We start from the raw sequence: 23,158 nt of genomic DNA, 5'->3' as shown, positions 1-23,158 counted from the left end.
GAAATGAAGAACTGGCTGACAAGCAAGTGAGCCTATAATACCTATTACTGCTAAGCGTCTCAAGATTCCTCCTTTGTTGTATGTTGTTTTATTTGATTTCTGTCGATGATTGTTTATTACTGTTTATTATTGATGCTACTAATAGCATTCCCTTACACTTTTCAATACTATAAATAATCCTATAAAGTATAGATCAGCACAAGATAGAGGATGAGGGTACTTATGAAGATGAATGATGAGGAACTAAGATGGCCAGGGGTGGGGAGTGGGGGAAGAGGAATGGGGGGAGGAGAGACAGGGAAATGCCTACATCTGTTTCCACTAAGAATTAGAAGAAGCAGAGATAATGGGTAACTAGATTAGCATGCAATTACATTAATTAGAAGTAAACAGGGAAGGAGGCTAGAAAATGTGACAGAAATAAGTAAGATAAATAAAATGTTTGGCAAATTAGTAAATGTCTGGCTGGGCCAGTAGAATATGAAAACTCTCTCCAAGATGGATCTACTAGATCAGAATTTTCAACCTCAATTTTCCACTGAGAACAGCCTTTTTAATCAGCATTAACAGTGATCCTCCTACTTCTCAGTATGAAACACAAGATTCCTTCTGGTAGAACTCAAAAGGACTTTATGTCTATGGCAATAAAAGAGCTATTTACAACTGAGCTTTATCTCCCCCAAAGATACCTGTGCAAGTGTTTCTGGTATTGATGGGCACTGAAATATATGTATAACAAAGGAGGTGATATTGGTAAAGTGCCTGGCACATACTAGGTGCTTAACAAATTCTTATTTCCTTATATAACTCAAGTTTTACAAAGTGAATCACTCCTGACAACTGACCTGAAATTACACTGTACCTTCCTCTTAGAATTAATAGAAATATATACAATAATCAAATCTCAACAGAACAGGGCCTAACACTGTATTTTTACTATTTGGATATGGAGCTGTATGGGAGAATTGCCACCCAGGCCAGAACCATGCTATCACCAATTCCCAACAACCACACACCGTGGAAGATGATGAATTTTTGTCAGGGGCAGCATATCGGAAAAAGGTCCCCACTTTGTCCACGGACACAGGGCTCACTTGTTCCCAGCCATTCACTCTCACTTGCAACTGGTGGATTCGGAGGTCATGCGTATGCCTGTCAGTTGGGATGCAAAAAGGGAGGGAGCATTAAACCCTATCTTAAGAAGAAATAGGAAAAAAGAAGATATTTCCATTTTAATTTAGCTATTAGATCCATAGGGGAAACTGCTCTAGGAAGAGATTCTAAGAATGGGGAGTCTATTAGCCTTGTAATGGCCAGCACAAAAGAATACTGGGTTACTAATTTAGAGAGTATCTAGTCCATTCACTTCACTTTGTATTTGAGGAAACCAAGGCCTGGAGAGGTCCATGGATTTGTCCAAAGGCAAAAGAGGCAAACTAGCTGCGGATCAATTAAACAGACTGCAAGTTCTGCTAGCGCTGACCATCTGTCCTCTCTCTAAAGTACACAAGATCTGCAAATCTCCTAAAATAGCCTTTAAAATGAGGTGAGTTTAAATAAGTTTCAACAGAAAAATACAATTACCCTATTAGTAGTTCAATAATAGAACCATGACCTTGAAGATATATGAAAATCTTTCTTCCTTGGTTCTTCTGTCAAGCATTCTGACGTCAGTCTCATGTGACTAGAGAAGAGTTACAAGAGAGTGATCTTCCAAGTGTAAGCACTGAAGTGCTTGGAGGATATCAGAGCAGAAGGCAATAGGAAGAACAGGAGGAATAGGAGGAAATTACACATTTAATTCTATTTTAGATTTTGCCTAATTCAAGCCAAAAGCTCGAAATAAGGAACTGAATTTGAGGCCAGAGGTGGGGTAGAGAAGGGAGAAAAAAGCAAGTACATTTCTATTGACGAATTCAAGGAGAAATACAGGAATAGAAATGGGTTACAAAACATGGAAATTGAAGAGGGAGTAACAAAAAGAGATCACATCTCCTTTAACACAACAGAGATAGCTTGGTAGTTGGACTCACTGCCAACTATGTCTCTAAAGTTTCTGGGAAAACCTTGAAGGTGTCCTTTTGCAGCTAAAATTTAAGTGGCTTCCAGATATGTATTAATACATTACTCATTTTTATTTCTTTTTTTAGAGTCCTTTAAAAGTTTGATGTCCAGAATCCATGTCAATACACATACTCTAAAATGGCCTTGGGAAATAATGGAACACACAGCATTTACTATGGGATCAAGGCTTTTTGCACATGCAGACTGAAAACACTCAGCAGTTCATACATCTGGAAGCCTGGGTCCAAGTGCCTAACTTCATTCAGCCCCATATAAAATAACTATTAGTAATTTCAAAAATTAAATTCTGTCTTAACAAAGTCAACATGTCCTGGATATTTATTTTATATGCCACCTAAAGACAGAAAACTTTCTTCTTACTAGATCCTGCATGCCCCAAACATGAAGCCACTCTGCTGTCTGCTCCCTCTGCTGGTTCTGTCCAGAAGCTCACCAGGTATCATTGATAGAATATTGATCCCCAATACTTTCTGGAATTGGCACATACTTTGACTATTGATTCGATTTCCTGACACTTTCTACTTCCTAAATCCAACAATTTGAATCAATTAAAATATTTCATAAGGCATTATGATAAGCCCCTAATGAATATATGAAGACAAAGTCTAGACTAAGCTTGCCCTCTTACACTCTACAGGGGCAGGTGGAAAGAGAGAATACAGACACCTCATTTATTTGGTTTTTTGTTGTCTTTTGATTTTGCCTTTCTGAAGAAGGAAAAGGATGAGCTGTAAGACTCCTACTAACAATAGGAACTGAATTGAGAAATAGAATTTTAACTACTCTATTTAATTTTGTGAATCAGAAACTGAAAATTCAGGTGCTCTAATCCAACACTTTTATACAAGAAACTTTTAAGGAGTTAATGCATGAATATGAGAATTCACGTCATGGCATATAGAAGTAATCAGAGGAAAGCTTTCTTCCTTTAGAGGCTGACATGTCATAGACCTGCCACAGAAGAATTGAGGAGTCTATTCTTAGAAAGGGATATCTGCATGATCATGTGCCAGGAACTCCTAAATGTCAGAAACATCTGAAAGAGACCCCTGAGACCACTGACTACAACCTGGTCCTGAACAAGAAGCCAAACAAATAATCATTCAGTCCTCTAGAGGAGTCCACAAGCCCCCAAGGCAGCCCATTCACTTGGGGATAGGAGCATTCCTACCCAAAAGGCAGATCACAACCCATATGTACCTTTCCACCCAGTGCAACATTCCCCATTTCTATAGCCCTTTAAGATTCAAAAAGTGCTGTCCTCACCACAACCCTATGAGGCAGGGAATATAAGTATTAGGATGCCGACTTTCTGTATGAGGAAGCTCAAGGACAATTAGTTCAAAGTCACCCATTTAAGATGTGAGGTAGGGAATCAAACCAAAGTCCTTTGACACCAAGATCAGCCCCCACCACTGTGCTCTTGCTCTTGTACTAGCTCACTGCTCTGCCATCTGAGGCTGAACAGAAGCCTTTGACCGTATGATAGCTCTTTCAATAGTTAAAAACAGCTATCATGTCAATTTAATTCAACAAACAATGATGCAGGGCCTATTAGTGGCAAAGCACTGTATAAGACCTAGGGGGCACAAAGTTAAAAAAAAAAAAAAAGGAACAGTTCTTATCTTCCAGGAGCTTCCTGAGGGGGTATACAACATGTACACAAGACAAAGCATACAAAAAGTGATATAAAGTCATTTTAAAAGGATGTGAGCATTAATCCCTGGAAGAAGCATCAGGAAAGAGTCTGAAGGGGTCCTGAGCTGTGTTTTGAAGGAAGCTAAGGATTCTAAGAGGTGAAGAAGGGATGTACTCTAGACAGGAGTGAACCCCAGTAGAAGGCCCAGAGGAAGACAAGACGAATAGGGAGTGACTTCATGAAGAACAATGGGAAAGATACCCAGAGAGTGAGAGGGAAGCCAAGTGGGAAGTGCTATTTAAATGGTAGCTATCATCTAGAGGCAATAGGGAGCCCCTGGGTCAAGTCCTCTTTTAAGGTTTTGTTTTATTTGAGGTAAAAACTGAAATCTCTGTGCCATCTTCAACTCTACTCACTCCCTCCACATGGCCAAGCCTTGGCATTTTTAACCTTCACAGCATTTCTCACGTCAACCACTTCTCTTCACTCACACAGGTACCAGCCTAATGCAGGCCTTCATCATTTTGAACCTGAATTACTACAACAGCCTCTTTGTAGCTGTCCATCTCAGGTCTCTTCCCCCAATTTATCCTCCACAGAGTTACCAGGGGGGATTTTCCAAACATGTAGCTCAGACCATGTTATCCCCATTTCCAAAACAATACATTTCAGTAGTTCCCTATTATATCTATTCTCAAAAACAAACTCCTGCTTATCGTTAAAGCCCTTACAACAAAGATGCTAGTCCTTCTTGAACACTCTATAGACCCATCTTGGAGCTACAGGAGAGATGGGATGACAGATGGACACTAAAGGTGACAAGGCTGCTCATCTAGCCTTGATGTCCACCTGTCACCCAACTCTCACCTGTGGTCCCAAGAAGCTGTAGCACATACAGCAGCCACACCCCAGTAAAACTGTCTTAGCAAATTGGCTAAGCCAGGTAAAGGGTAACCAACAGGCCTCAAACATGTCAGTGAGATAGGGAGATGTCTACCCCAACATGTAGAGGCTTCTCCTAGAGGAATGGAAACAATTTGTCCCAATGGCCATGAAGGCAACTGAAGCAGGCACTGTGGAGCATGTAGAGCTTGGTCAGACATCAAAGGTGCCAAGGTCATCCTGACTTTTGTCTTATAATTGGATTTCGATGATTGGAAGAGAGACTGAGGCTGATGAATGTGCAATTCTGCCTCACTTGACCCCAACTAACATGTATGTAAAGACATCACTCCATGATGTCAGAAATCCAGTCACATTAAACGCTACTCCCCGTCTTCATGCACATTACAGTCCATCCAAACTAGCTTTCTTACTGTTCTTCATATACAATATTCCATCTCCTGTCTTCTGGCCATTGCACTGGCTGGGCCCATACCTTGCAATGCATTCCCCCTCACCTCGATGTAGAATCATTTGTTTCTCTCATTGCTTTGTTCAGTTGTCCTTTTCTACACAAAGCTTCTCCTGATGACTTCAGCTGCTCCTTCCCTCCACCTCAACCAAGCATATATCCCTTCCGGATATGTTGTACAGATACCTAGATATGCACATATCATATCCCCTGGGTAGAGACTATAAGCTTCTAGAGGGTCCTAGCACAATGCTTGGGCATATAGGTAGCACTTAATAAATGCTTACTGATAGGTAGATATTCCTAGTTCCTTTAGTCAATCCTTATAACCCATGGTCCTTCACCACTTTGGTTACCCTCATATGGATAGTCTCTAGCTTAATGTTTTCCTAAAATGTGATATACACAAATGAATGTAGCAGACTAGATGCGGTCTGACCAGAGCAAAGGCTGGAAGAACTATCATCTTCCTCATCTTGAACATTAGTCAGTTAATCTATTTTGCTGTTGTTAAGTCATTTTTACTTGTAACCAACTCTTCATGACCTTATTGGGGGTTTTCTTTGGCAGAGATACTGGAGTGGTTTGCCATTTCCTTCTCTAAATCATTTTGCAGATGAGGAAATTGAGGCAAACAGGGTGGTGAAGTGACTTGCCCGGGATCACACAGCTAGTAAATGTCTAAGGCCAGATTTGAACTCATGTCTTCCTGACTCCAAGCCTGGTGCTCTATCTATCCCCTGTGCCACCTTACTGCCCAATTTGTTAGTAAGCATTTATTTACTGAATGAATTAACTGCTGAATGCACAGCACTCCCCTTTGTTCATGCCACTACCTAGACAATCTAGCCTTCTTGCTTTTCTTCACACACATACCTCCATCACTGGCTAGCCCCCACACCTGGAATGCTCTCCCTCATCACCTACACCTCCTGATTTCCTTCAGGCTCAGCTCAGATTCAGCCTTCTACAATAAGTCTCTCCCAGTTTTTCTTCTTCCTTATCACCCCCTCCTCCTGCCACCAAGTGCCTTCTCTCACAGATCACCTCCCATTTACACTGTATATCTCAGGTGCTTGTGGGTTGTCTCCACCCTTAGACTGTGAGCTCCTGGAGAGCAGCACTATCTCTCTTTCATTGTATTCTCAGCACTTGGCACATTGCCTGACACATAGTAGGCACTTAATAGTAGGCACCTGCTTGTTGACTGACAATATATTTCTCTTAATGCAGCTTTTTTTGAATGAAATAGCGTACTGTTGACTAAAATTGAGTATTCAGTCCAATAAACCCTCCCAGATCTTTTTCTGATAAATATCGACCTACCCATGCCTCCCCAATCTTGTATTTATGAAATGAAAGACGACATTTACCATCTTTGGTATATTTAAACTTAATAGATTCAGCTCACTGTTCCATCTTGTCAAAGTTTTATAAATCCTATCATTGAAGATGCTATCTGAAATTTTGTGGTATCTCGGATTTTGAAAGTCAAATGTGCATTTATCCAAATTAATTACAAAAATGTTAAGTGGTCAAGGACTTATTCCAGGGGTACTCTCCTAGAAGACTCCTCTAAGCTTCCACTGAACCACTGATGACTGCTCTCTGAAATCAGAAGCCACAAAATCAAGCCCACATCTCTTTATCTTGTCAATAAGAACAGCATGAGATACTACGTAAAATGCTCTATTCAAATCTAAGTAAACTAATTTTGCAACATTCCCCTAATCTAGTCTACAAAAATCTGTCAAGAGAATAAATGATGCTGGTTTGGCACACCCTGATCTGGGTGAAGCCGTACAGGATCCACACTGAAACTGGACCTATGTTTTCATTGACATAGGGAATGTCCAGGAAGGAAGGGTCCTCTATAGCAACTGTCCTGTAGCCTATACTCTTAAGAGAACTGCCCTGGGCACTGGGAAGTTGGATGACACAGCTAGAGTACATCAGAAGCATGGTTTTAACCCAGCCTCTCCTAACTACTGAAGCCAACTCTGCACACTCTATTCTGCCAAATCTCAGGTCATGCACATCTATCTTTTAAAATTTTAATTTGAGAATATTTTGAAAAATGAAAGGCAAAATGACAGGGAAAGAAAAGATAAACCATCCCGATTTGCTGATAACATGATGGTTTATTTAGAGACCATACATCCAGCAAAGTCACAGGCTACAAAATAAATCCTCAAAAGCAGTGCATGTATATGTGTGTGTGTATGTGCATGTATACATATATATACATACATATCTATATAGACATATACACATACGTCTACATAGGCATATACATAAAATAATAAAATTCAAGAGGCAATAATACAAAAGTAAATTCCATTTTAACTAACTACAAAATACATTAATTATCTAAAGATCATTCTATCAAAGTGCACAAAATTCTTGCATAGATTCAATTAAGAGGTGCTCTTTCAAGAAATAAAGAACAATTTAAAAAGTTAAAGTGTTATTCAGTGTTCCTGACTGGGTTGTGCCAAAATAATAAAAATAACAATATTACCAATGTGAATTTATACTTTTAATGCTATACCAATAAAATTATCAAAAGAATACTTTATAGAATTTGATAAAATAATAACAAAATTCATTTGAATATTTTTTAAATTTTGTGATAACCCTATGTTATGAACAATTAGTAAGAAAACTATGTTTTCATCTGCTTAAAGAAATTTAACGGAATAAATGTGTCTCCATGACAGTCAAGCCCCACAAAATCAAACAAGCCCCACAAAATCATTAAATGAAAAAAGCAGGCAAAGCACAACAATTCAACTTCTCTTATTTCCCTCCTTTTTTTAAGCACTGAAGGAATTAGTGTATTATTTACCTGTGCCTTAGTTTTCCTCTTGCTTCAAATTCGAAAGGAATCTCTTCCCCAGTAAGGACTTCCCGCCACTCACTGACATTGTGGGCATCGTCAAGGAAAGTTCTGTTTCCCTCTGGGACCAGTCCTGGGCTTCCACTGTGAGATAAAGCTGCCCTGGAACCAAATTACATATAACTAGATATTTCTTGCACACATACTCAGAACACCACAAAAAAAAAGTTCCAGCAACACCCAAGACAGACAGAATAATTAGGATCTTTGCCCTATGACAGCTTGCCTACAAAGAATCTAACAGTAGTCATCTTAAGGATCAATAACAACCAGCTTGAATTTTGGAGATAGTTCCTACTAACATCAATTTAAAGTAGATATCAGTGTCCATTACACTAAAAAGTCACCACTGTTAACTAGAGAATGAAGTCTAGAAAAGCATGCTGTGTAAATCTCAAGTATAATTAGAATAAATTAACATTTTACACAGAACATACTCAATAAATGCTGTGCCAAGCACAACTGCCAATGGGAAAATGAAAGGTAGCAGTGGAAAGGACACTGATATTGGACACAGGAAAGACCTGGGCTTGAATCGTGCCTCTGAGACTTCATGGTCATATGATCATGGGCAAGTCCTCCTCTGGAAAGCTGGAACAATACCCACACAGCTATTTCTTTACAGAATTTCTGTGAGATTCAAATAGGGAAATACATGTAAAGAGTTCTGTAAACCTTAAGATATGATGTAAATCACAATAATCATTTTTAGAAGAATCATTATTACCACTATCATTATTATTAAGGAAACTAACACATTTCAGTTAACTAAGTTCTTAAACTAAGAAAACCAAGAAAAACACAAAGAAAACTCATTTCCAAAACAGTTGACTGCATAGATTCATCTACTTCACTTCCTACACTGAAAACATCAGCATTTCCATGCTGCAAGGAGCCAAGTTTTCAATGACAGAAAAGTATTACAGAAGGTCTCTCTCTTGGCTTAGGTGAAATCTCATTAGTTTTCCCAACCCCACCCAATCCCATCTGGGCTAAGGAGTGCATTATAAATTCAGAGATCAATTTTGTTTTTCTTTGTCAGGAAAGTTTTCAGAGGAGTCTTGGAGGCAAAATGAAAAAAGATTGGTTTGGGATTAGATCAAGCAACCACATGTTTCTTTAAAAAAAAGGGAAAAATTCACATGGGCCCTACCTTTTGCCCTAATTCATGTCTGGTTTGTTTGATCCTCACTTACAATAATAATGTGCCAACTCTGCTAAATACTGGGTCCCCAATCACCATTTGGATATTTCAGATTTTGCATTTTGTTCTATCAATCAACAAACAGTTAGAAAGCACTAGGGAAATACAATATTAGTGTCTAATAATGTAAATAGAAGATAAGACCTCAACACAAGTAGTAATAATATGCAATGTTACATGGAAAACCTAGTACAGAGGAGCAAAACAATGTGCTTAAATTGTTAATGAGTGTTAGTGAAGGATTATTCTTATGCCTCAATTAATAATAATGTTTATTATTAAGGAAAATTAATTATCATTAATAATAGTGCAAAATGTTAACTGCTTAACGAAGAGATGGCCTCTTGATTAGACTTTAAAAGATGGGGAGGGGATGAAGCTGCTGCACAAGTCTCTTGGACTATAAATGTACCTTTGACATCACCAGGGCCTTGCTATCTCAAGGAGGATAAGCCTGCAAGTTGCCAAAATAAACAAACCTCCCTATTTGCAATCTCACCTTTCTGACTCTAACAAAAACCCACAGTTTAAAAGGAGGACAGATATCACTTCAGGAGAAATCTTGTCAGGACTCCTTACCTGGTTGGGGTAGTTGTTAGCGTGGCAAACCACAAGGTGCACCCTGTGTGATTCCTCAGAGCAAAGGGGACAAACGGCTGCCGGCGTTTGGGGGTTTTCATCTCTATGGTGAGAAAGCCATCAAGGAAGGTTATTAGAAAACCCATACTCCAGGACATCAAAGAAATTCCCCACAACTAAATGGTGTTGGTGCCCCAAAGTAAAGCCTGCACAAACCAAATGAAGGCAGAGAAGACAAAAGGAACATAAGAAAAATAAACCCCAAGAAAATGTGTACATAACAAAAATAAGCTGGAAAAAGACTGCATCAGACACTGATCCATTCAAAACATGGTTGAAAAGCCATGATTTTCTATTCTCTATACAGCATATGGCAGGAAGACAAACGGGAACTCCGCTGACATATGGCACAGAAGAAAGACTGTCAAATTTATAATCAAAGGATCTGAGTTCAAATCCTGGCCCTGCTTATTGTCCCAGTGGCCTTGGCCAAATCACCTTAATGACTCAATTTCCTCACCTGTAAAGTGAAGGTACTGGATTAAATGATCTCTACGGTCCCTTCCAGTTCCAAATCATGTACACTTATGAACTCGTTAGCCAGCATGGCAAGAATGTGCCTCGAACACCAATATGGAGTACAGAATGAGTCAGTATTGACTGCTTCCTGTCTCACTCTCTCCTAATCATACTACTGAGCCTAGTATAACTCACACCTCTGAAGAACAACCTTCAGGGGCTGACTACTTTGGAAGCAAGAAAAATAAACCCCAAAAAGATGTGTAAATAACCAAAATGAATTGGAAAAAGCCTATAGTAAACAATGATCCACTTAAAACCTGGTTCAAAAGCCACAACTTACTTAAAAGGCTTCGCTAATCGAGAGAGATGCCCCCTCATTTCTGTGACAACCCATTCCCAACGTATACCCAAGGAAGAGACGGATGCCTTGGGAACCTGGAAAATTAAACAGAACGGACACAGCAGAAGGTTTCCTCTGCTGCCACCAAGTTATTGTTTCCTTCTTCTCACAGGACACAAGACAATTGCAAAGGAATATTTTCAGTTGCCCAATGTCATGGACACGATTACAACTTTCTATAGGCACAGCATTGTCTTAGGGGATGTGGAAATATGGAAGTAATATAAGATATTATTTCTGTCCTAAAAGAGCCTGTGACCTGTGCCACATTCATACACAAGAAATGATTAGACAATTATAAATTACAATATATACATAGTCAGTCACCAATTTACCAATTAATGGTATTACAAAAGTTCCTTTGTAAGTTAGTTGTTTGGAATTTAGAAGCTATTTTTCCCATAGAAAATCTTATAAAAGTTAATGTGATTTCCTGGACAACCCTAAAAGCCCCATGTGAATTACAGCACTAACAGTATTACAGACCTTAAACAAAATAAATTATAATGTCTCTAGGAGAAAGAGGAGATCTTCGGAGTACCAAACTAGGGTGTCAGGAACATATTTCCCAGTGCAACTATAAGGATAGAGACTTCCCTATCTCCCATCTCCCCCTCCATTAGGCAGTGGAAGAGGGCAGCCATTTGTGGTGGCTGATGACTTAGGGCTGTGCTGGCCTGGGTATGGTGAATATTGAGGATTGGTGGTGGGAGTTCAGAATGAGGCCATAGGGTTAGAAAAAGAAGATGGGGGTAATGGCTCTTACCAGTAAGAAACTTGTCCTCCCTACTAAAGACACTTAACCAGTAGAAAGGTGGTTCTGAATCTTTCAGAGCAGTTACAGATGACTTTGTGGGGAGATATGGGAATTGTTGCTTGCCTTATTCCTATTATCATTATTTTCTCTTCTCCCCAGATTGGTATAATAAGTATTAGTAGCAGGGGAGAGTGCCCCAACTCCTCTCTGCAGAGATGATGATGATGATCATACGGAGAATAGCAAAAATAAATGTAGTTGAATCCCCCCTACTTACCAGCCTCTCAGTGAATAAATGAAAAATACACACACACACACACACACACACACACACACACACACACACACGCCCCCAAGTGGATTTACAGTTACAATGGATAAAATGGCATCAGGAGGGAATAGCAAATTCTGACCAAGGAGGAGAACTAAAGCCAAATAAAATTCACCATGTACGACCACATTTTTCCAGGCAATGAAAGCTAAAGAATAACATACAGCCCTTGCAGAGTTTTACTGCCTTCTAAGTAAGGCACGGGGGTGGTTTCATAAAAGCCTAATGGGAAGAAAAGATCACTGCCATTTGAAAAGTAATAACTTTCTTATTATCCTTTTTTTATCATCAAATATTTTCAGAAGTTAATACAGTAAGTGGTTCTAGACAAGCACTTTCAGGTTAGAGCAAGCCTCTGTTTTGACAACCACTAGAGCTCATCAGGTTCCAGCGTGCAGTAAAATGCTAAAAACTGAAAACCTCCAGTGGATAACACTTAACCTCCTGTCTCTCTTACACAATCTCTCCATCACTAATCAGTCGATCATTTTTTAGAATCTCAGCTATTTCCAAAGATACCTTCTCTAATTTTCAAATACCTACTTTCACTAATTGCTTTCCTTACTTTCCAAGTTTTGTGAGGTGTTTTGTGTGTGTGTGTGTGTGTGTGTGTGTGTGTTTAAATTACTAGTCAATGAGACATAAAGCACAAAGTTAAGAAGTAATTGTGATGCTGCTGATGAGCAAGAGAGGGAATGAAAAATTTAAGAGCCATCTGAAGGGCAAACAGCATATATTGTGGAAATCTGTAAGGCCCCTCTCACTCCATGACTTCAATAAGAAAGTAGCATTTACTATAGTAAAGCACCCAGCAGGAAAAGAATCCAGATGTCCTTTCATATCCCACTGTGAGCCAGGCTATAAGATTCCATTTACAAATTACATTTTCAAAAGAACATGTGGCAAATGATTTTGAACACTGTTATAATGAACAAAATATTAGGAGCCTTTACTTTTAAGAGTATTTGGCTTTAACTCTGAGGTTCCACCTCACACCCATCAGATTGGCTAAGTTGGCAAAAAAAAATGAAAATGACAAATACTGGAGGGGATGTGGGGAAACAGGCCCACTAATGCACTACTGGTGGAGCTGTGAACTGGTGCAGCCGTTCAGGAGAGCAATTTGGAACCATGCCCAAAAAGCTATTAAACTATATATACCCTTACTCTAGGAATATCACTACTAGGTCTATCCCCCAAAGAGAGCAAAGAAGGAAAAGGACCCAGACATACAAAAAGCATTTATAGCAACTCTTTTTGTGGTAGCAAAGAATTAGAAATTGAGGGGATATCTAAAAATTGGGGGTTGGCTGAACAAGTTATATCAATGTGATGAAATACTACTCTGCTATAAGAAATGGTGAAGGGGATGGTTTTGGAAAAACCTGACAAGCCTTTTATAAACTGACGCAAAGTGAAGGGAACAGAACCAGACCATTTTACGCAGTAAAAACCATACTAAATCAATCAATTTCAAAAGACTTAGAAACTCTGATCATTACAATGACCCATAATGACTTCAGAGGAATCATGATGAAACAGGCTGCCCACCTCCTCACAGAGAAGAGCCAGATTCAGAGTACAAATTGAGACTTTTTTTGGGGGGTAGGAAGCATGGTCAATGCAAGGATTGTTTTTTTGCTTGACTATGCATGTATAACAGGGGGTTTGTTTTTCTTGCTTTCTTTACTGGGAGGGGAGGGAAAGTGGGAAAAAGAGAAGGCAGATCTTCATTTTTTAAAATGAAGTACTTTTTTAAAAAGGGTACTTGGTTTTACAAATTAAAAAGCACAGCTAGGCAAACTGCCTAAGTCACAAAATTTCTCATATTTGTCAGATATACCAAAGCAAACTTCAGACACTCACTTATCCAATGAGAAAACCACTGATTGCACATGCTACAACAGCCTAAATCCTACACCAGGGAGAAGCCAAGCTGACCAAACAGCTCCCACATTATGTCCCAAAATAAATGGAGTTTGGATTCTAGCCATGCAACAGGAGAAAGAAATTTTGAAGGCCACCAAAGAGAATGGTTTCCCTTGATGCCTTTAGAAAATTTGCCTCCAGGGACCACAATCTCTTCAGAAAATGAGAAAAAAAGCTTCAAGTTAGTCACATCTTAGTTTGGCTTCACTTGGCTACAACTTGAGAAATGCCTTCCCCTTTGGACTTGTTTCAAATAATTAATTTGGCTGTTATAAACAAAGCCCAAGGTTTCCACTCTGTGGACATTTTGTAGCAAAAAGGACACCAGATTAGAAGTTAAAAGAGCTGGATTCTAGCTCTCATTCTACTAACTATATGAACTCTCTGAACATGAGCTTCTTCATCAATAATAATCCCTGTCCAAACTACCTACCTCTATAAAGTTTTTTGCAAGAATAAAATGAAATAAACCAGAAAATACCTTGGAAAAGACATAATGCTATTACAAATGTCAAAGCATTTCTTTCTTTAAAAATCTTCCCTCACACTCCAATATTGATTAAAAAAAAACAAAAAAAACCCCACCATTTCACTGACGCCTCTGCTTTCACACTTGGGTGGACTCTTTCTGAGCAGCTTCTTTTACAAAATACCCTGTGCCCCAGGGGCAGCTGCAACTGAGGGCACTCACTGAAACCAAAGAATAAATGGCACATTGGGATGCAGACGTCCTCACTTTTCTATTCTTTCTTCCAATACTCTACCTGGCCAACCAACACTTCCTCCTTTTCTTTCTGCCTCAAGGGATCCTAGGGTCATGGGCAGAAATGAAGGAACATTTTTCTCCTCTATTTCTTAAGCACCACGTGTATCTAATTCAAAACTATAAGAAATTTTTATCTTGGTAATAGCATGAGGATTTTAAAATGTCTCATATTCCAGAAATTCCTTTGCATTCCCATAAGAATAAATGTTTACCAAGTGTTTTATAAACAAAGAGATTTGTAATGTTGGTTTGTGGAAGAATTTTCCCATCATTTGCAAGCCTTTCAACATGAGACATGGCCACCAGTTAACATAGTATTTCCTTTTGTACAATGTCACAACTGCCAAAAACCGGCAAAAAGAAGTTTTGGTTTTTTGTACTTCACCAGAAGGGGAAAGGGAATGGAAAAGATATAACATCAGAAGCAATTGTGGTTTAATTCTAATGTTAAGTCAAATGTTCTTATTGTTCTTGCTAAAATGAAATAGTCACAAGCAGGATAGAAAATCAGCTCCAAGTCAGAGAGGATTATTGTGCAAGACATTTGGTAGACCATAGCAGCCATGCATTCCCTCCCTTAGCTGTACTGTACCTCTAGCATAGATCTGGTGCTCTAGGTTAGTCAGACTGGCTGTACTCCTAGTCCTAAGGTAGACAAGGGGTAGGCCTGGTAGACAGGAAAGACAAAGTTAGCAGATAAGGAAAGAGACAGCAAACAGCAGATTCACCTTCATCGCTTACACACATGTGAATAAAGAACTACACAAACAGAGCACGTACCATGCAGTTGGGCAGTGGCTAATGATGCATTAGACAAAGGGATCAAGATATTTCTTTTTTCCAAGGAAATGTTACTTCCCATTGGTGTGGAAGTTCTATCATGTTAACTAGCAGACTCTCCCTTAGAATCAGGGAAAGAAAAATTAACATACTCAAACTGAAGCCTTTTAAAGGCTCTGAATTTGAATGTATGCATATACTTAGACAGCACAGAAAAGTTACTTTAAAAATCTGTTTTAAAAGATGGTAGTAAAGATAGCTTCATTTAAATTCAGCAAAGGAAGACAATGTCTCCAAAAGAGAATGAAAAAAGCCAATATATTTCTTATAGTCAAACAGTCTCTACTAATGAGTTGCCTCACTTTGATGGCTTTGAAAATCCTAAGTTTAAAAATAATTTTAAATATGCATTTTAAAAAATCCAAATTAAGAGATCTTTATTCATATTTTCATTGGCTTCAAAATCCATCAACTCTGAAAAGCCCGATGATTCATCCTTTAGAATCTACAACCTTAGGAAATAAAGTCAATGATCATGCCCAAAGTTCATACCAAAATTTTCCTGTGCACTACTCAATGACATCTGAGAAATTAGCATGTCCACCAATCAGATTTCATGTCAGAATCTGAATTCCACGAGCTCCAATTTCTAATCCAGTCTTGTCTATGTATGTTTCTTCCAGTTTATTAGAAACATGACTTCTTATTGTAGTCCTGTAGATTCTGATCAGTCTAATATTAAGAATTTTAGTACACTTACAAAAAGATTTCTATTCATTTAGGGGGTAGAGCAGAATGAAAAAAAAGTTGTAGACATTTTTATATGCTTTTATAAATCTTTTCATAAAGATTTCTATTTATTTAGAAGACAGGGAAGAATGACAAAAGAAAGAAAGAACAGACATTTTTACGTGCTTTTATAGATCTTTTCATAAAGAAAAAGATGGGCTATATGTCTATAAATCTGAGAAAATATGACCTCGAACTAAATAACTCTACACAATACTTTATCAATGCCACATAACAAACATATGTCCTCTTTTGTTAACTATTAAAAAGAAAATGAATTGTTGCCTCTTCAGAACTGTGAAGATCCAACAGCCTTATGTCTGTATTTACTACCGACTTGGGAAAAAGACTCTTCCAACAAGCGAGTGTGTTTAGAAAACTGCTCCCTTGCCTGTACTACAAATTCTAGTGGTTGTCTGAAGTCTTCTGAATAGACTGTTACATTTTCTCAACACATAAATTGAGAAGTGTAGAGGAAAAGACAGAGAATTGAAGCTGACAACGTTTCAAAAGGCCCTGACTCCTGAAACTATGACCTTGTGATTCTCAGAAGCAGCGAATTGGGAACACCGAGAACAATCACAGCTGACATTTCTTTGTCTCTCCCTTCTAGAAGTACAAGGAAGACAGAAAGAGGCCACTTGCACACCCTAAGGAGAGATGAGCCAGTTCAAACACTTCAGGCACTTAAGAAAGCCCATCTGCCTATGACATGTTTGCAGACCAGATGGATTATTTCTGAAGTATTCATGGGCTATATGAAGTCCAGCCAAGAAATGTAATCACAGAGACTTCCCGAAAGAAATTAGACTTAAAGGGCTGGGACAGAACTGAATTTGGATAACAATTAGTTATGAAACTGCTGTTCATCATTATTCTTCAGCTCTTAGAAAAACAAAGCTCAAAGTGAGGCAATGAGGAAAGAAAATATAGTTATCAAAGAATAAAATGAGATTACTCTACATTCAGAGGGCTACATATACTATTCTTAGATTCTTTGTGAATACACTGAGGCTGTTTATTTATTTCACCCTTGATATGCCAATGCCCTCCCACTTTTTAGGACTTATATCCAAGCCGTTGTTCTATATATCTAGAAAAATTAAACAGGGTTTTCAATGGAGGTTGAAACTAGTCATGGATTCACTCCACAGGAAAAGCAATATTTCAAAGAATGAAACAATGTTCTAGAGGTTGACTGTGCTAAAATTTTAGAAGTATCAATTTATAACATCACATGTATCAGAATGTGTTGAAGATCTGCAGATGTTTTTATCTATCTCAGGAAGAGGTAGATAATTTTGTGCTAGAGAGCTGTCAGTTGCAGAGATTAACTACAGAGGATATGTAATATTTCCTGTAGTTTACTGCATGAAGGCTGATAATACTGCTTGGAATTCCTCAGTGAAACAATGGACTACTAAGTCAAGTATGACTTAAGACATTCGTATACATAATAAACATCTTACTTTGTCCGAAGCATGGAGGATCCACAGAAGAGCCCATCCAACTTTCTGATTTGGCTATGTCCATTTCTTTGTCCTGTTTACAATAATCCGCCATCCATGATTCTTTGGTACTTACATACTGATCTAGAAAGAATCCCCAAGATAAAAATAGGAACAAGTGAGGATATGAAAGTTAAAAATTAAAATCAGGAACAAAATACTACAATGTAAAATGAAGTCAGCTAAATGACCAAAGAGCCCATCATGAACATTGTTTTACCATTCTGTCTCAGAGCAGAGCAACATTACTGCTACTGGATTAACCCAAAGCCAGATTTGGACGAAGAACACTCAATAACTACTAAGAGACAATATCTTCCTAGAAAAGTCAAAATGAGAACACTCGTTTTTCCTCCCTCCTCAAAACTACCCGTTTCAGCCATAGAAATAAAGGCTTAGAGATTACGATACCACTTGAGAAATATATAAATCTGAGATCAGTTTAGCACTTACTAATAGATAAACATATCTATCAAAATATTTATAGCTACAATTTTTGTAGCATCAAACACCTGGAGACGAAGTAGATGCCACTGATGAGGGAACGGCCACACAAATCATGGTGCACAAACTGACAGAACATTGATCAACTAAGAGAAACAATGAATATGAAGAATTCAGAGAAGCATGGGAAGACATATGAACAGATACAAAGTGATGAACTAGGAAAACTGTACACAGTGAATGCAACAATGCTAACGGAAAGAACAAAAACAAATTGAACAGCAGACAGTGGTAATGAATGAGTCTGGCTCACGGGAAAAGATTTTTTTTAAAAGGCATCTCCCTCCTCTGCAAAGGCAGGGGACTAGGGCTACGAAACATCCCGCGTATTGTCAGACAGAGCTGGTGTTGGCTGGTTATTCCAAACTGCTTTTTCATGCTCAGTATTTTTTATGCTTCTCACAAGGGGTGGCTAATATATTAGGAGAAAGGGAAAGGATACACACGCATATACACACACACAAATAATATAAAGACAAATTAAATCAATAATAACTGCAGCACTTATGTAGCACTTGAAGATTTCCATAGCCCTTTACAATTATTGTGCTGGAGCCTCATAAGAACCCAGAAAGACAGGTGCTATTATTATTCCCATTTTATATATGAGGAAACTGAAACAGTTAAATGAATTACCCTGAATCACATAGCTAGAAAGTATCTAAGTCAAAGTAACATTTGAACTCAGATTTTTCTGACACCAAGTCCATCACTTCTTCCACTTTATAGCTAGCTTGCTCTGACTTTTAAAGACTTTAACAATTATAAAATTCTTCAAAGCACCAATACTGTCTTTGTGCAATGATATATATCAACATGGATTATGTGGGCAACCATGCTATTTTATAGTAAATAACTATTAGTAGGTTAAAGATCACTAGACTTATTGAAGACTGCAGTCTTTACTTCTGACTGAAAAATCAGTTTTAAAATGCAATACCATTTTCCATTACAGTTTACTGTCTGTTAATTTAAAAAGTATATTGTGGTTCAGTGACATTTTAGTAGCTCAAAGAAAGAAAAACACGTACTAAGGGATCATGAGGATATCATTAAGACTTGTCAGTGTCAGTTACTGTCAGGTGGTTTGAAAATCCAACCATTGTTCTGGGAAAATTATTCCTTAATAAAGAAAAATCTACAGCATTTACTCCTCTAAAGTAATATCTTCAATCATCTGTATCAACAGACCTCTAGTCTAATTTTATACCCACATATATTCTCTTTATTCTTGATAGAGTGTGGGGTGTGGCACTGCTTAATCCCATACTTAACCCATCACTACAACTTCTAAAGATTTTACAAACTTGCAAAATAACATATGCCTCTAAAACATAGCCAATATTCAAGGCTGGCTAGGCAAAGACTAAAGACTTATACCTGAGTCCTGCTTTCAATACAGAGAGTAAAGATAACCAACATCATAACCATGAAGCTAGGAACAGAGGATGTGTGTGCTTCTAATTTTCCATCATCTTAATCTAGAACTAAAAGTCTCTAAATTGGCCAAGAAGCAGACAAACACACACCTCTGAGTCAGAGGTCCCAGAACCAAGGTAACTTTAAGGTTTAGGACAAAACAACATATAAGAGGGAATAACACAGGCAGCTTCCCTTGCTACACAGAGAACAAGGCCAAACAAATATCATAGACAAAGTGCTGAATAGGTAGTCTACATGAAATAAATCCAAATTCACTCCTGTGACATTTGGGGGAAAAAACAGAGAATACTGCTTGTAAAGAGCCAAAGAGGAAATAGCGTCAAGGTGGCAGAGTAGAAGAAATTAGAACCATTCATTCCCATCATCCAAAAAAAAAAAATAACATTCTTCCAAAGAGATCTAGAAAATGACTGAATCCTTATTGGGAAATTCAAGAAAAAGTCACTGTGTCATTTTTCCAGCCCAAGTTGGCATAAAGAGACACACTGAGACCTCTGTGGTCACAGAGAACAGGGTCTGGCCAAGAGAGTTCACTTGAAGCGCTTTAGGGTGTCAGGGCAAGAGGACCTCCCAGATACAGACCAGAGCAAAGCAAACTCATGTAGGGAGCAGCAACAACTGTGCTCACTACCCAGTGCCTGGTTCCAGTTCCAGCGCTCAAGGGTAGCATTCCAGGCTAAGGAGGAGTCAGAGGTTTCAGCCTACATACCAAGAAAGGAAGTTCTGAAGCAAATAGGAGCAGTATGACTCTGACCCCAGAGCAGAGAAGGGTCTCAGTTCCAGCTTCTAGCCCTGAATAAAGCCCAGAGCCAGGATATCAGGCCTAAGGGAAGTCTTTTTCTGTCCTTTGAACCAGGAATGCTTCCCCATTGGTGGATAAGGGTTGAGTCCACCAGCAGTCACTATTGCTCAGATCCAAACCAGATCAGAAACTTACAGATCTCAGAATGGCTCAGAATCTGCCTTGGATCAGACCACTTTGGGAGCAATGGAAGTTTGCAGGTCCCTGGCCTGAGCTGTCCCTGAGAACCTGGAATAACACAACACTCAATGCCCCCAAGAAAGCAACAGAAGGCTCAGCTCAGACCTTCCCTTCAGAAATGCACAGAACCCAGTCCTCACATCAAGTCCAAAGTGAGGCTGAAGGCAAATAAAACATGAATCCAACCATAAAAAGCTATTATGGTGACAGAACACTCAAGACATAAATCCAGACAGAGAATGATCCTAAAATATCTACAGGCAAAGCCTCAAAGAAAAGCACAACTTGAATTCTTGGAAGAGATGAAGCAAGACTTGGGTTTGCTCGCTTTTAAAGAGTTTTTAAAAATGTTTTTAATTAATGAAATGGGAGTGTTAGAGGAAATAAAATGGAAGTTATATGAGAACTATGGAAGAGGAATCAACAGTTTCACCCAAGAGATATAAAATCTTGCCCAAACAACAAACAAGCTGAAAATTATAATGAACCAAATAAAAACTAATGATTCCAGAAGACAATAGGATATATTAAAACAAAGTAAAAAGATTAGAAAAAGAAGAAAAAAATGCAAGGTCAAAACAACTGACCTAGAAAACAGATTCAGGAGGAAAAAGTTAAGGTTCATTGGACTGCCTAAAAGTCCTGAACAAAAATAGGGCCTAGTTCAAGAAATCTTAAAAGAAAACTGCCCAGGTCTCTTAGAACAGGAGGGAAAAGTGGAAACAGGAAGAATCCACAGGTCACCTCCTAAAAGAAACCCCAAATGAAAACTCCTAGGAATATTTCATTGCTCCTTGGTCCTCAGTCTCTGAAAGAAAGAGGGAGAAAATTTGGAACTCAAAATCATATGAAAAATGAATGTTAAAAACTATCTTTACATATAAGTGGAAAAAATTGAGAATTATTTGTTAAAAAACAAAACAAACCCTGAAAATGATGACTTAGAAAAAGACCACAGAAGTAGGACAGCTTAGAAAGCTACAACTTGAAGAAAAAAAGCTGTATATAATAAATCAATAATAATAATAAATAAATAATAAATAAATAAAGCTGTATATAATAAATGTTTTTTAAAAAATCTTTCTTACAATAAGGGGGGAAAAGCATTTATTAAGCCCTTGCTGTGTACCAAGCGCTGGGCTAAGTGATGGATACAGACAGAAGAGTAGGATAGTTTCTGCCCTCACTGGGAAGACATAAAGGAGAGTTCAGTTCATGGCAGACAGAAAGGCCAGATGATGTTTAGGATCTGGAAGGAAAGCCACATCTGGCAGTTACTGTCTGCTGTCAGGGGCTCTCCCCTTCTTTCTTTGATGAGTCTAGTGACTGATCTACAATCTTTATCTCTTCCCTAACTACTACTCTCATACTATGAGACTTCAACAGACATATTTATATTGCCTCATATATCTTAACCTCAGAGTTCCTAACTTACACATTATACATGAGCAACTCCTCCACCACCCCTCAGCCATACATAGAAACAGTCATATATTTGATCTTGCCATCATCCACAAACGTATCACTTCCATGTTCACGTACTCTGAAATTCCCTGATCTGGTCACAATCAATTACCATTTCACCTTTTGTACTGCCCTGTAACCCCAAATCCTGCTCTTCATCCATACTGGGACCTCTAATCGTTGGACCTTCAGTTCTTTCCCAAGCAATCACTTCTGCACTAAATTCTCCATTCCCCATTTTGACCACTTGAATCAATCAGTTCAACTACACTAAACTCTTAGACCCTTCTACCTTTATCCTATCATCAAATGTGATACATATACATACACACATATATATGCATGTACTTATATATACACACATAATATGTATACACATGTGTGTACACACGTGTGTATATGTATTTACATGTGTGCATGTGTATACACATGAGCGCATACATGCACGTGTCACACGTGCATATATGCATTACACATGCATACACGTATGTGTGCATGTATGCGTATATATGCATCACATACTCTCTCTCTCTCTCTCTCTCTCTCTCTCTCTCTCTCTCTCTCTCTCTCTCTCTCTCTCTCTCTCTCCTGAATGAAGGTGGAGGAAACCAGGAAACTGCTGGCTGGTTCCACTACAAATTTATGTTATACAACCTGAGCTAGGCCCTTACTGCTGCTAGATAATCCTACATAACCCTAATTAATTTACTGTCCAATTCATAACAGTGGCTCCTCCAAACCTTTTCTCTATCCTGGACATCCTTCTCCTCTTCCTCTACTACTTCACTTGGTAATCTCATCAGCTCCCATGGATCCAACAATGATCTCTATGAAGATCACTCTTAAATCTCCTTATCTAGCTCTGATCTCCAGTCATATCTCCATCTGCCTGATGAAAATTTCAAACTAGATGTTCCTTAGATATCTTAAATTTCACATGTCCAAAACTGAATTACCTTTGTTCCCAAACTCTCCTCTCTTTCTAACATCTCTATTAGTGGTGATTAATATGAATACAATTAATAACTGGGCAGGTAGGTAGCAGAGTGGATAGAACATCAGACCTTGAGTTAGGAAGATCTGAGTTCAAATCTAGCCTAAGACACTTACTAGCTGTGTGAGCCTGGGCAAGTCACTTCACCCTGTTTGCCTCAGTTTTCTCATCTGTAAAATTAGTTGGAGAAGGAAATGGCAAACCATTCCAGCATCTTCACTGTTAATAT

The 23,158-nt window shown here is 38.5% G+C and overlaps 1 protein-coding gene across 6 annotated transcripts in view; it reads right to left on the bottom strand.

Moving 5' to 3' along the window:
* Window positions 1-23,158, bottom strand: part of VPS13D (vacuolar protein sorting 13 homolog D) — a 335,894-nt gene that overhangs the window by 214,211 nt on the left and 98,525 nt on the right. For 5 of the 6 annotated variants that reach the window (XR_011967006.1, XM_072608911.1, XM_072608913.1 and 2 more), the window contains 5 exons: window positions 17,504-17,626; window positions 15,058-15,132; window positions 9,761-9,863; window positions 7,927-8,079; window positions 1,017-1,152 (listed from right to left, as the gene is read on the bottom strand). Coding sequence is in view for 5 of the 6 variants with exons in the window: in XM_072608911.1 (XP_072465012.1) it covers window positions 1,017-1,152; window positions 7,927-8,079; window positions 9,761-9,863; window positions 15,058-15,132; window positions 17,504-17,626 (590 nt within the window). In the remaining variant the exon portion in view is untranslated. The remainder of the gene's footprint in view (window positions 1-1,016; window positions 1,153-7,926; window positions 8,080-9,760; window positions 9,864-15,057; window positions 15,133-17,503; window positions 17,627-23,158) is intronic. The other variant, XM_072608914.1, reaches the window with a different exon arrangement.

The sequence above is a fragment of the Notamacropus eugenii genome, chromosome 5 (genome assembly GCF_028372415.1).
Source record: "Notamacropus eugenii isolate mMacEug1 chromosome 5, mMacEug1.pri_v2, whole genome shotgun sequence".
Lineage (NCBI taxonomy): Eukaryota > Metazoa > Chordata > Mammalia > Diprotodontia > Macropodidae > Notamacropus > Notamacropus eugenii.
This window is presented reverse-complemented; position numbering and strand designations above follow the sequence as displayed.